The sequence below is a fragment of the Lagopus muta genome, chromosome 20 (assembly GCF_023343835.1).
Source record: "Lagopus muta isolate bLagMut1 chromosome 20, bLagMut1 primary, whole genome shotgun sequence".
Classification (NCBI taxonomy): Eukaryota; Metazoa; Chordata; class Aves; order Galliformes; family Phasianidae; genus Lagopus; species Lagopus muta.
The window spans coordinates 4,946,218-4,960,778 of NC_064452.1; the positions used below are offsets into that span (position 1 = coordinate 4,946,218).

At 42.0% G+C, this 14,561-nt stretch overlaps 1 protein-coding gene and 1 non-coding gene across 7 annotated transcripts in view; both read right to left on the bottom strand.

Moving 5' to 3' along the window:
* Nucleotides 1-14,561, bottom strand: part of LOC125702832 (CGRP receptor component) — a 38,332-nt gene that overhangs the window by 13,816 nt on the left and 9,955 nt on the right. For 4 of the 6 annotated variants that reach the window (XM_048966602.1, XM_048966599.1, XM_048966600.1 and 1 more), the window contains 3 exons: nt 11,854-11,890; nt 9,593-9,691; nt 5,939-6,033 (listed from right to left, as the gene is read on the bottom strand). In XM_048966602.1, coding sequence (XP_048822559.1) covers nt 5,939-6,033; nt 9,593-9,691; nt 11,854-11,890 — 231 coding nt within the window. Of the gene's footprint in view, nt 1-5,938; nt 6,034-9,592; nt 9,692-11,853; nt 11,891-13,908; nt 13,999-14,561 lie in introns of those variants that run through there. The other 2 variants (XM_048966604.1, XM_048966605.1) reach the window with 2 other exon arrangements.
* Nucleotides 14,139-14,209, bottom strand: TRNAG-GCC (transfer RNA glycine (anticodon GCC)). Its single transcript has one exon. It is a non-coding gene; the product is annotated as a tRNA-Gly (tRNA).

Genomic DNA, 14,561 nt, shown 5'->3' on the forward strand with positions numbered 1-14,561 from the left:
TTCTGTTCAGAAAATATCCATCTGCTAAGATTGCTTAGGAAACACCAAGCACGTGTGTACAGGACATCAATATGACTTCTGCTTCCTTGGGAGGTCCATGGCAGCAGCACAGAAATTTGCTCCAAGCACACATGTAATCTGAGCTCACCTTTGGGGATCCTTCTGAAGCTTTGCTCCCAACCCCTCTTCCTGTGTGCACCTTCTGATCTTCCCCTCACATAATAAACACACTGACCAGAAGGGCACCCTCAGTGTACTCTTACAGCAAACACTCACAAAACACCTCTGTTTCTCCACAAGACTGCAATCCTCAGCCCCTGCCATTAACAGCAAGCAGTGTGTTGCTCCATGCAATGCTAGCTGAAGCTCGGCACCCACTGCACTCATTTTGCTTGATGCTGATATCAAAAACTGACCTCTGTGCACCACTCATTTCTTGATAGCACGTACATAAAACAACATGGATACTCACCTCCATCAGAAATAAGCTCCAAGGAAGTCAAACGCTGCAAGCTTGCACACGCACCAGTGTCAGTGCTGACTGCAGCATTTTGCATGGGCACAAGCAGAACATGCCTGAATTTAGCTCATGCTTCATTACATCTAAAAAATGCAAGGAACTTTTTCCAATGCAGATGAATCTACCTCTTCACTTTGTACAGCAACCATATTTACCCTCACGCTCATTAAACAGAAAGAAGAAAGAAAGTTTCCTTCATCTAAAGAGAAAGTGAGAAGTATTTCCAGCACAATTTCCCACGAAAGGTGTGTCTTTGTATCTCCTGAACTGTCTGGATTTTACTAACTCTGTTTGGAACATGAAAGCTGCTTGTTCAGGAGATGGAATACATACAGAAGATGAGTGACAGCTGAAAGGGGTTTGGTAATCATGATCACCTGCATGCAGCCTCCTATGGGATGTGCATAGGGAGAAATCTCCACATGGCAGTTATTGCATGAGGCTGAGCACTGCTTCCCCACCTCCACCTACTGACCTCCCAGACTGCCCCTAAATGCACATATATCTCGGCTTTCTAGGAAGAAAAAGTAAGTTACCAGTAAGATCTAAAGGCATAGTTAAGAAGAGAACAGTATTTGTGCCAAGATACAGCACACAGAGCTAAAAAAAGCCCTAAAACATCTGCAACCGCAAAGCCAGATTTATCCTCAGGAATGTGTGTATTCCAGTTGCTGGGAAAATTATAAAATAACAGCAGTACACATTAGCAGTGTGCCTTGTTACTAACTGAAAACATCAGATCTGTAAGGCAGATCCTATGGCCTCGTGTCAACCAAGACAACTCCTGTCTGAACAGAACAGGATTTGGTTTTTGGACGAGTGGCCCTGAGCTGCCTGTGCTCTCACAGCCCCAGTCTGTGCATGCTCAGCACAAACCTACCACGCTGTCCTCTCCATGTGGGTCTTTGGTGCTGGCACACACGTCCAGGATGAACTCTATGGCTTGACAACTGCACCAGAATGCAAAAAAAAAAAAGCTACAGAGCAAAGGATTAAATCCAAGCACATTGATTCAGTGGGAAACAGCAGTTGTCTTTATGCTGTTGTTAAACTATCACCATCCTCCTGCCCTCGGTGCTGAATATTCACTTTGAAAGCTTTAGTGGAGAAAAAAATTACAGAGGAAATCATTCAGTCTTAAGTATTGTAGAGGTTTAACTTTGTTGTAGTTTTTGGCAGCAATGGGGGAAAATACTTTCTAAAAGCACTACTGACTTTCAGCACAGCAATTCCTTGAACGTGTTGACTTCCAAGTCAAGAAGTGCAAGTCTATGTCCTGTTTTTATAATATAAATAATATTCAGGGATTGGAAAATTGATTATTCCTAATTTTGATCCAAGACAAGTTATCAGGAACAGAAAGAGGTACCAGGAGAGCCAGTTTTCACTTAATCACAAATACAGAGCATGAGCTTAATAAACGTTCTTTTCATGCGGTGCCATTCACACCACCTTAAAAACTATTCCAGAGACTAAAACTGGAAAATTAGCTGCTTTATTTCCAAGTACAACACGGCTTACTGTACTGCAGCATCAGCCAAAGCTTGAGGCCTCATCAAGGTAAAAATAAAACTCACTATGATGTCAGTTCTGAGTTTTTTCATTATAAAAAAGAAATCCCTCAGTTCTACAGTTGCAATTTTTTTTCTTTTTTAGCCAAAATAACTGGTGACAAGGAAAAAGCTGTGCTGTGCCATACTTTGCTGACTGCATCAGTAGAACACATGTTTAGTTGTCCTGGAAATTGCTCCTTTTAGCAGGGCAGCTATCTGAAATTACTCTGAAAGGTGTAAATGGTTTTTACATGCATTTATATGTAATACACGTATTTAATTGGAAAACTGCCTCTTTTCTTTTCTCCCTGTGTGTGCCATTGTCAAAAGAAAGCATCACAAAGTAGAGGAGCGTCAGCAGAAAAGCAGCGTTGGCCTGAGATGCTGGTAATTTCAGCAGCAAATATCAGCAAAGGCTTTCAGGATGATCTTACAGAAACTGCACAATTTGCCAGCACAACACTATCAGCTCTGTAACAGCAGCCAGAACTTCTATCTTGGGACACCACAAGCAGCCTGATCAGCAGTGAGTTCTGTACTGTAACCTGCAGGAGGAAGGCAGGAAAAAGAGAACGTTTGCTTAATTAAAAGATTCATTATTTAAATGAATGTGCCTCAATCCACAGATCGTTGCTTCTCTGGATGGAGTCAGTCCTTTCTCCACCACCCAGACATTCTCAGGTACTCTAGCACAACCTAGTGCTTGAGAGCAGCAACAGCTCAGCAGGGGAAGTCCTGCTGCCCTACACACCTCATCACGTCTTTAGACACAGCTGCAAATCCTCCTTGTCATAAAAGCCCCGCATGGATCAACAACTCTCTGAGTCCTCACGTTAGAAAAGAAATTGCAGAGACTAATTAACAGCCTGTTTCCAAACCTGCCACATCTATTTCTCTCACAAGGAGAGAACAGAAGACGCTGCTGTCCCCTCAGCCGGGGCAGAGACTAAGAACTAAGAGACCTTAAATCAGCTGCTTCAGAAAACTGTTACCCACAAAAATACGGTGTGAGCATCTAACAGGTTAAGGGAGAGCCAGCTCTTTGGATCCTTATCCAGAAAGGAAGTAGCAACGACACACTCCGGAGTTCATTACTTTCAGAGGGAGGAAAAGTCATTTACAATGAAATGATGGAAGCAAACACTGCGGATTCTTTCATCTCCAAGGGGAAGAAAGCTCTCCATCAGCTAACTGGAAAGAAATCTCAAGCGAAGCCTTTCATACAAATAACACCTCCATTCCACGGAATGGAATTGATTAAAGCCTTTAGTTTTTCATTTAACAACTGAGCAGTGTTGAAATGGTCTTGGACATGGACCAAAGGGAAGCTCAATATTTCCTTGGAGACATTAATACTTTAGAGCATTCAACATACAGTGCATTATATAGTAATTGCATAACATATGCCTTCTGTGTTTGGTAAGAAGTGGTGCCAGATGTGCTCTTGACAGTTCTAGCTTGAAGTGCCTGAATGGAAAAGATTAGAAGAAACCAAGTGCCAAGACCACACTAAACAATTCTGTTTCTTATTTTGTGAAGTACGTGGCAATCACAGTGCTGGCAACTTCTCTACCAGAGGACTGAAAATAAAATTGTGAAGGATGCTCAAGAAACTGAAGTATCACAGTCCAATCTGAGTTCTGATAAGTGATGAATGCTGTAAATTTGTAACCTATGCTGGTGGTTTGCTCTCTGCTCTCCCCTTTTTTCCCCACTTCTCAGAAGGAAATTACTGGGAGCAATTCTTTTGCTTCACTTACAGATTCTGATTAGGAGAAAAAAATCAGAGAAAATGACACCTAAAACCAAAGGCACCTCCTGGCAGCCATGAGAAGAAAAAAAAGTCAAAAACTCATTTATAGCTTCTAACAATTTTGACCTCTGCAGCCGGCTTAGGAAGGCAAGTATTTCAGCAGATCTGCAGAACAGTGGGGCCCTATGGGAAGACAGTGAGAGATTTATAGCTGGAATTCTCTGCATTATGACCCAATATTACTTAGTACTTCACTCTCATAATCAGATGGATGATCCTGGGAAACAGAGGTATCTAACACGGTAAAAGAGCTCCCATGCCTTTTTCTAAGAGCTAACCCAGAGGTCCTGGTCAAATTCCATCAGAAAGGAGATGGAAATAGGAAAAATTTCTTCTCAGAAAGAGAGGTGCTGCAGTGGCACAGCTGCACAGGGAGGTGGTGGGGTCACCATCCTTGGAGGTGTTCAAAACTGCAGAGATGTGGCACTGAGGGCCGTGGGCATCGAGGAGCGGGGTGGGATTGGGGATCTGAGAGGTCCTTTCTAACCCTAATGATTCAGTGCTTCTATGATTTGCAGACACTCAGCTCTTTACAGTAAACAGAGTATTTTCTCCTTGCCTGAATCCAGAAAATAATTAGGATAGCTTGCCCACGACATAAATTAGAACCATACTTTATAAAATGAGCTGCAAGAAGCTAGACAGCAATGCACAGACCTGGCAACTTTTGTTCCACAAAGGAAAGCACTTACAAGCAAAGTTACAATACTCATGACAAAGCTTCCAAGTTCCAGCCTCCTCTATCAGGGGTTAGGGACACTGAGATCTGAGCTGCTGATAGACTGAATGGGAGGATAACGATTTGTAGAGAAGGGTTCACTGAAAAGTCAACAGAACAGCTGGCTGAGTCTGCTTTCTACTCAACTGCGCTTTGTCAAGGATAAACCCTTGCATTGTAGCACTGCTCGCAACTTGCACTTCTTTTTGTGACAACCAAATCAGCAAAAGCCCCTCTGCAGAGGATGAAATCCTTACGAGAACCAACAGCTGAGAAAAATGCAGTCAGTGTACATACAGCATGAACTAATCCCTCACAGCAGTCATGCGGGAGCAACTGAGTCTTTGTTTTTTGCTTTAAGAAGCAGATGACTGATTAAAGCTATTCAGGCAAGCAGCCCTCTGATTCCATTTTGTTTGGCTCTAATTACTTACAACAGGCTTCACTTACACTCCAAAGAGGTGTCCGACAGCATTAAGCATTACCAGTACTATGAAAGGGATTCACACCATAGAGAAACACTACTCCTGAGTCTTCTTGTAACTGTGATAGAAATCTTGGATTTTCTAGGCAGGTCTTGCCATAATAAGGGACTGTATGTTCAGCTTTACAAAAGACTGCAGGGGCAGGGGGGAATGCTGGATTGCCACATTTCAGTAATAGAAACATGCAACTCCACAGTGCTACAGAGCACTAATAATAGCTGACAAGTAGCACAAAAATGGGTGATGTATATCTTACTTTGCTAAACATTGATTAGCATAATCCTGAGATTGGATGTTCACAGCTTTAGGAGACACTTAGCTTCAGAAGACCAGGCTTCCCAAACACCTGTAACAGGCATTCATTACCTCCCTGTAACACAGCCATTTTCTCCACCTCTTCAGAATAAACGTGATTTTGGGTTTTTTTTTTTAATGAAGAAAGTTCATAAAAATAAGAACATGGATAATAAACTGAGATTTTGTTTTGGGTTTGTTTCTGGCTCGTTTCTCTTCATTCTCTTATCTTGCTCAAAACCCACTTACAGCTTCCTCAGAACATTTCATGAATTCTACTTCATGCTTGGACAATGGGAAACCACACTAAAAACAAAGCACTGACAAAGTAAATGACAAAGTACTGAAAAATACATTTGTGAACACAGCCAAACTCAAGGGAATCCTCATGCCTGTAGGTGTTCATGAGGGAGGGGAAAGATGTCTGGATGAATACTGAAACGACAAAACGCTTCCAATACCTTCCTCAAAACCAGACAGTCAAACTGTGTATGTGAGAACCTCCTAACATCCCTATTAATTTATACTTCTGCTCAAGGATGGATCTCTACTTACTTGGTCAGCTTATGGCCCTTCATTGCAGCGAGGAACTCTTTGACAGTCTCAGGACTCTGGTATCTGCACGGTGTCTTTGAGATGTATTTCAGTGTCTGCAAGGAATAGCAAGAAAGTATGCATTAGCCACCAGTTACTCTTTTCTTCCCATGCTGGCTATGAAATGAGGCATTTTTGAAGAACGCTCAAAAAAAAATAATCATACTGTCATTTTGGCTTTTAAAGGTTCTTTTTCTAATTATTACTTACTTTTTTTGTCACAGATCTCACATTTCCTTCTTCAGTAAGACTCTACTGATACTTCTCAATGGAGTAAGAAACAGGCAACACAGAGCTTCAACCTCATATAACGAAAATTACATTAGTGCTTATCCAGGAAACCTGTGAATTCGTTTCACAGATATACCCAGAGAGCTCATTACACTTCAGGTTACAATTACAGCTTGGATGACTCCCCCTGTGGCTTTGGATGGTCATTTCTTCTGCCCAGAACCCAAGCTGCCAACTGAAGGCTACAGACAAGGAGTGATCTTTAGAAAGCATTTGCTTTCTTGATTTGGATTAAATATCTCAGTTGGTGCTCAGACTGTGATACAGCTGTGCTGAACACCATCACTCAGCTTTATTTATCATCTTAAAACCAACAGATTCAAAGCTAGCTGAAAAAGGTACAGGTGCACACGTTCAATGCTTTGTTGTAGCTCGTAACGCTTGGGGAAAGCTGAATACTGTTCATCTTTAAAACCATACTCAACTCCTGCCAAGTTTTAATGAATTCCGTGCCAGGAATGCTCCCACTGCTCATCCATTAGAAGGCACTGCAGTTGCACAATGCTAGCAATGCCTCTCCAGTCTACAGCTGTTTTCATTTTTCATACAGGTTCTTGGCAGTGCTTTCTTAAAGCTGATAGAGGCAGGTTAGCTGGGTTGTGAACATCTGGCAAGGTTAGTGCAGTATCAGCAATGTTCATCTGCCTTGAGACCATTTATTTCTGCTCCATTTTTAACATAAAACTTACCAGCCTCAACTAACTGCTGCAACATGTTACATCTGCTTTCCTTTGTTTAAAGCAACACAGCACCTAGCAGGCAGATCATACCTTATGGAACTGGAACTGAGCAGATTGAAAAACAGTATTGGTAATATAACTCTTAAAAAGAAATAAATTGAACTCAATTTCCTGGCTGTCTGTGCATGGGAAGTAGCCCAAAATGAAGAGTTGGGAATAATGAGAAACAAAAGAAAGGTCCAGGAAATCCTCACATTGTCTGCACTGTGTGCGTCAGCAACTGCAGGATTTGAAAGAGCATTGGCAAAGTCTGCTTTGAATTAAGAAAAGAAAATCTGCAGCTGTTGATACTGTGCAGCTATACACAAAGCCTCCAAGTACCATCCAACCCATCCAACTAACTGGAGCAATGAGGCTCATTAACCAGGATACCATAGGCACACAGCAGCTGTAATAATAATACAGGATCTCTAAGTCTGTATGTTATGCTCTGACGTTTCTTCTGTACTCGTAACTATTCTCAGAAAGTCTTTGAAGTGAATACTTATATTTAACAGTCTGAAACCAAGTCAGCTGATTGAGTTTACACAGCAGAAACCGAGACAGTGGGAAAAAAAGTTTTACAAGACCATCGTGTCAAATAGGAAGATATACAAATGTATTTCCTGCATACTTCCATTAAAATTTGTTACTTTACAAGCCTGGGTAAAGAAAAATAGGCTTCAACAGCACTTCTGCTTAAGAGAGTTGATCAAATATGGATTGTTGTACTCTTAATGACCAGGTTCACTGGGCTGCTGAGAAACGCATTTAAAAGCACAATAAGGGGTCAAACAATGATTCCTGCTGCAAGTCATCTACCCTTTTCATACAAAATGGCTTCTTATTTACCAGCCAAGACAGCTGACACCATATTGTCACTCAATACAATTGTTTAAAGGAGCAGTTTCTTCTCCAAGTTTGTCTTTTTCCACACCTCCAACTGAAGTGCCTGATGTGCACCAAAACACAGCTCCTCGTTTAACAAGCTGTGTCTGCTTACTTCAATACCAATGGATACATGCAAGCACAGAACTCAGCAGGACATACCCAGCATGAGCAGAAACAGTAGGATGACACATCTGGTTCTCTTCCAGCCTAACATAGAATAAAATGTACCCAGGGTTTATACTTCAAGCTTCGCTCCCTGGATAAAAAAGGAGCATCCTATTGGTATTTAACATGTAGTAGTGAAGTAATTAAAGCTTTAAGCTGCATGCCAGCATAAAAGTAATGAAAATGAAAATATATATACTCACAGGGTCTTTCTGAGCTGTTTGAAAGAGGCAGAGGAAGAGACTGTCAGTCTCCATGAAGATTTAAATTAGCTTTTTTGGTAAGCCTCTACTTCGTTGAATCTGAGGCTTAGGAATTACAGCTCTGTACCTATCCAAACAAAGGCAGAACTAATAGAAAAACAAAGCCTAGGCCAAATCTTCTTCACACGAGTAGTTTCACCACTCAGTGGGATCACTCATGCAAGCAAGGCAATCTGCTTCCAACTGGCTGCCAATCCCAGTGCTGCTCATGCAGTCCTCTGATACGGACACAAGAGGTCATATTTCAAGTGCGCTAAGAATTTGCTACTTTGGTGTATTCAAAATGTTAACATCTGTATTCTACAATGTGATTAGCTCTTTCTAGCAATAGGTTGAACATTTGCTACCAATCTGGCATCCAACTGCTGTCAATATTTGTACTAGTAATTTTGTGATTCCAATCGTCAGATTTTATCAGAAGAGCAAGGCACTATTTTAGTTGGAAATTATTAGTTTAATTCTGTTTATAAGAAAACACCCAGTGTGATCTGTGCCTCAGCTCTGAAACCATGCTTAGATGGCATCATCAATTAATCACACAATAGCAAGTTCTGGCCTGGGTCTTATAAGGGTATAATATGTGCCATCTCTAAAACAAACAAGCAAACAAACACTAAAACAAGAACAGAACAAAAAACCCCACGGTTTTTGTTTATTCCTTTTGTAAAGAATTTTAATCAGAGCCAAAGTCTGCAATCTGCAAGCATGTTCCAGCTAAAGAAAGCTTCCTGAAAATGAGCTTTCTTACAGCAGGACAGGCAGTGCTCTGTTATCTGGGAAGATGGGAAGCTGGAGCTTCCAGAGAAAGGAGAAGCCTGGTGATGCATATTTGGTGTCTGCAGTTTCCAAACTCCTCCCTGGCAGCACTGGGCTGTCTCAGCCTAAAATTACCCAGGTCAGACTTATGTCTCTGCTTCATTACTTGCTCTCACTGAAAGGGGGAACAACTGCAATGAGAGCACAAAGTTACTGGGCAGTCAGATGGATCCAGTGATCCAACACCCCACAACAGGAGATCCAAAATGCAGCCAGAACTGACCCTAGAAATATCCAAGCTATGATCACATCACAACACATCTGAGCTTATAAATCACACTGACAAAAGTATTGCTACATGGAACCAGCTGCAAGGCTCCGCACTTGTAGTGCAGTCAGCCCACAGTCTGAATAAACTGACCAGAGATTATGAAAATTGACCAAAAAAAAAATAACGAGGGTAAAGGTGATGCAGAATGGCCTAACAATTTGAATCTGTGCAGCTGGGGGTATTTTACAGAGTCACCCACCTCATACATGATCGTGTTCAGATTCTGCTGACCAGAGCTCTGCTTGCTTTTTCCACTCTCTTTGCGCTGCTGTTTAAGATCAGTGAGTAGCTGGAACACCTAGAAAAAAAGCAAACAAAAAAGTTTGCGGTCATTTGAGAGCATTTTACCTAAATATATGACATTGGGAAAACAAACAACCCAAAATCCTAGCAAGCAATTGAAACTAAAAAAAGGAATGCTTCTTTGCTGACTGCACCAGCAGGTAAAATGAGAAAATATTCTGGCAACAGGAAGGTGAATAAGGAGATGTATAAATCCATCAAAGCAAGAGCAAACAGATTCCTAGCACTAATTACATGTTATCCAAGAGACCTAGGAGAGAAATCAGCAGGAGAAACCTGTTCTGTTTATCTTATCCCACGTCCTAAACAGAGTGGGGTACATACACTGCTGTACATACACCACTGTGACGGCACACAGCTCCTATTTAAATACAAGTAAGATGCCCAAAGAAAATTCCCTCAGATGTAACAGCAACACTTTCACACTTATGATGAGTGAGATCCAGAGGATAAGCCTGAATGCAAGGAAAACATTTTGATTTTTGCAACTATCCGATCAGCTGCAACACCACAACTTCTTTACGTGTCACAGTCAGATGAGCAGCAAAATACTGAGAAAGCCTCACAATTACTGCTTGATTCCCATATTACACCACATCTGGTTGAAATTTCTTCAGATGTTTTCCCTCTGCTTTACAGATTATCCAAAGCCGATACCCACAGCACAGTAACACATCACTTCTTAGTGCTTCTTCTTGGTAACTGGCTTAATTCAAGCTCCACTGAAATTATAAACTTAAGGAGGACGAATGCAAACGTTTCTAGATGGTGAGAAACACCAACACAGCAGCTAGGAGCCCTGCATTTACTTCGTGTGGTTTTTTCCTATGAAAAAGGAACATGGTGTCCATTAAGCATGAGCAGGCAATCCTTGAAAGCCAAGCTGAAACTATGCATTGAGTAGCAGACAACATGAAGACAACATGACTGCTGACAATGAGGCATCAAAAACCAACCCCAAGCTCACAAAAGAAATTCAGGCATAGAACATTAAATGCATCAGCCTTGAACACTCCTTTCAAACACCACTTTCTGTGCAAAATATTACCTTGATAAAGAGAACGTGAGCTATGCCATCAAAGAAAAGAGAAGCAAACAGAAAGAGGTCCATAGTTTTAAGGGAATCAGTAACTTGAAGAGCAGTAAAAAGCCATGCCCAATGTAGCTGCAGGCACTGCAAATCCCTTCCTGCAAAGGGCTGAAAGCTGCACACATGACAAAAGCTGAATAAGCACTCAACAGTAACTTCATTTTCCCCACTTCCTTCTGCTCTTTTTCAACATATGTGGTACATTCACCAACATCAAGACAAAGCCAAACAGAATTTTGTCCAAAGAACACAATGAACCGATTCCGCAGTTCTCCCTGCTCCATGCCACCCCTTTGGGACACCCACAGATTTCACAAAATGGGGCCAATGCCACAACTGAGCCCCAGTAATACCAAAGCTCCATCATCCAAAGAAGGAAGCAGAGATGATTTTGCAATAAATAACCTCCGAAATACTTGCTATCTTCTGTACTGCAATACTATGCTTATTTTGAGCAGATACTTAGTGCCAGTGTGGCTCAAATCTATTTCTTTGTAAGACAGCTCTCTCCAAGTGCCTCATTAAAGCTCTTCTAACAGCCACCAGACGGTTGTTTTGCTGTACACACACAGCTTGAGAGAAAACACTTTAAGATTTGCTTCAGAATAGGATAAAACAGCTGTGCAACTTTAAGCCTCAGCATTAAAACAATATAAAGAAAAAATACGGTTTACTGAAATCATTCAAAAGCCACCTTCATAAACAATGCATGGAGAGCTTTCTGTCACCTGGCTGAAGTTCAACCAGTGTGAACATCACAGTCACAGAACACCCTGAGTCAGAAGGGAGCTATATAAGGATCAAATCCCCTCTAATTTCTTTCTACCTCATTAAAAGAAAAACCCACCAAAAATGCATCTTTACTCTGGAGATAGGAGAGTAATTACAAACTTACCTACACTAGAAAATAAGACTCTCCAGATTTCCTTTTTCTTTTTCCTTAATAACAAATAAAATAGGAGGACAAAGCAATAATCACAGACAGGTCTCACTTCAAAAAGAAGCGTGCAGGCGACTGAGCACAGCATCACAGTGCTGGTTCAGCATCAGGATGGAGACAGACGTACCTCAAAGTTACTCAGCAGTGCAGCATTCGCATCTTTTCTAAAAGAAAAGAAAAAAGAACACAATTATTTACGGTCCGAATGAAACCGTCTGCAGTTTTTCTTTGCAGAATCACAGGCTCTAAAAGAACGGCCACTATTTTCATATTTCCTCACAAAACCATTCAGAAACTTATCTGTGAGGAATCTACCATTACCAATCTGGTGCCACATCAGGAAAAGCATTATTTTTCCACAGCATAATCGTGCCATAAACATCCATCATATTTGGTGCACTTTGTCCCACCACCCATAACACGCTTCCATCTCGCACTCCTTTTACTCAGACCCACTCACCCAAATTCACCAACTAAACCCAAACCTTCTCTCTTACATAGGAAGGCATCCAGTTGTATTTGACAGGAAAAGTCATTAAGATTGCACAGACTATTTATTTATTAGCGAAGAACAAGGAAAGAAAATACAATTACTATTCCTATACAATGCACGTATGAGTGAGTACAGCTGTGCCACTCAATTCACACACATGTTGAATTCTAAAAACAAATGAACAGCCACACAAAAACTTATCAAAATCCCTCTTTATTTATTATTTCAATCTTCACATGACTGCTCTTTCTCCAGCAGCACGAGGCTGAGTGCCCTGCTTCCCACCAGCCCTACACTTATTAATTCTGTCCCAATTAAGAAACACTTGCTGTCCACCATAGGTGAGCTGACTGCATTCTCATTGAGTTAAATGTGTTTTTAAACTAATGGTGCAACTGTGGCACCTATATTGCATGGTACTTCTATGAAGAAGGAACATGGTGTCCATTAAGCACGAGCAGGCAATCCTTGAAAGCCAAGCTGAAACTATGCATTGAGCAGCAGACAGCATGAATATATTACTATATATTACTATATACTATATTACTCCTATATTACATGATTATATTACTCCCATATTACTCCTGCATATTGAAATTTTGTACTCGGAAATTAAAAAAAGGGGATAGAAAAGCCTGACGCAGGACACCATACATTCCCCTCACAATACATTGTGCTGAGCAGTCAGCAGCCACAACAACAGCAAGTTGCCATACAAAAGGAAGGAAAAAAAAAAGGCTTTTCTCAGGTCTGTGCATATAACAACAACAAAAAAGGTACAATGTATTGTTAAGCACCATCCGCGGCCTGAATAGAAGCGTCCCGTTCATCGCTTTCAAATGCGTTAAATGCATCCACAAACTTCCACAGGTTCCATCATTGTTTTTAAATGAAAAGGACCTCCTAAAATACGCTGAGATGAACTCCAACTTCCATTCTGCTGACTCGAGCCAAGCTTCAGCCAGTGAGCTCACGCAGCTGCCATTCACGTTTTACAAACCCTATAGCTTCTGTTGTGAGGTAAATGCAATTCTTCAGAATCTTTGCATCCAGGCCATGCTACACAAATCCCTATGGATCAAAGCCACCCTTTGTTAGGAATCAAAACACCGCTGGCCAATCGCGCGGGGAATCATCGGGTGACAAAAGTGAGAGGATCTATAGAGTAAATACATCACTGGGAAAACGGGTCCCTGGGAAACCTATCAGAAATTAAATCATTTAAAACAACCGCTTTGGTGTTTTGTTTTGTTTTTAAATTTTAAAACACCGCCATGCTTATTTTCCTTCTTACAGTGGGTGGTAAATGAGCCAGCCTAGATCTTAAGCCTTCAACACTGCTTGCTGTGCTGAAGCACCAGAGCTACAAGCTGGAAAGCAAACCCTGCTTCAAAAACGCTACAGAATTCATTTTTGCGGCATTAAAACTTATCAGTCCCAGACGAAGACTTAAAAAGGAACGCACCAAAAGAATAAATAATCTTTCTTAGAACCGAAGGCCCTCCTGGGCCCCAGCACAGGACAAACACCATCACCCCGCGCCCCACAGCGATGCCAACAAGATAAACAGGCGCTCGGCTCAGACGCACACAGACTGTATCTGCACACACAATAAAAACCCCACACGCAGCGCGGCCCGGCAGCCCGCACGCGGAGCAGCGCCGCAGCCCAACCCGCCCCGCTCCTTACACCTCCATCTTGTCCGCCGCCCCGCGCAGCCGCGCGATGAGGACACCGCCTCGCAAGGGGCGGCCCCTGCTGCAGCGCAGCCGGACGGGAGTGTGTGGTGAGGCTGAAGGAGGTTCGGGAGAGGAGGGAGGAAGCTGAAAACGAAGAGGAACGACCGAAAAAAAGCAGAAACAAACAAACAAACAAAAAAAAAAACAGAAAACGTTCTCACAAGCAAAAAAAAGAGCAGCTGCATTGGCCGGGAATCGAACCCGGGCCTCCCGCGTGGCAGGCGAGAATTCTACCACTGAACCACCAATGCTTGCGTGGTTGATTTGTTTTCCCACCTGAATCTCTTATGCTCTGTTGCCAACCTTGGTCGGCAGACAGACTTCCATCATCTTCACATTGCAATAAAAGACCTCTCAGGCATTCACAAACCTTTAAAATAGATGCACCTACGAGTCCCTCCGGATGATATGGAGGATGAGAATATACCATAAAATCACAGTCATAGAATATCCCAAGTTGGAAAGGGACCCACAAGGTCCAACTCCTGGCGCAGCGCAGCACCACTCAAAAATAACAGAATATGGACTCTTTGTACATTGAAAGGAAAGGCAGATTTCACTTGCAGAGCAATAACTACTGCAGACAGAAGACTTGGTATGAAA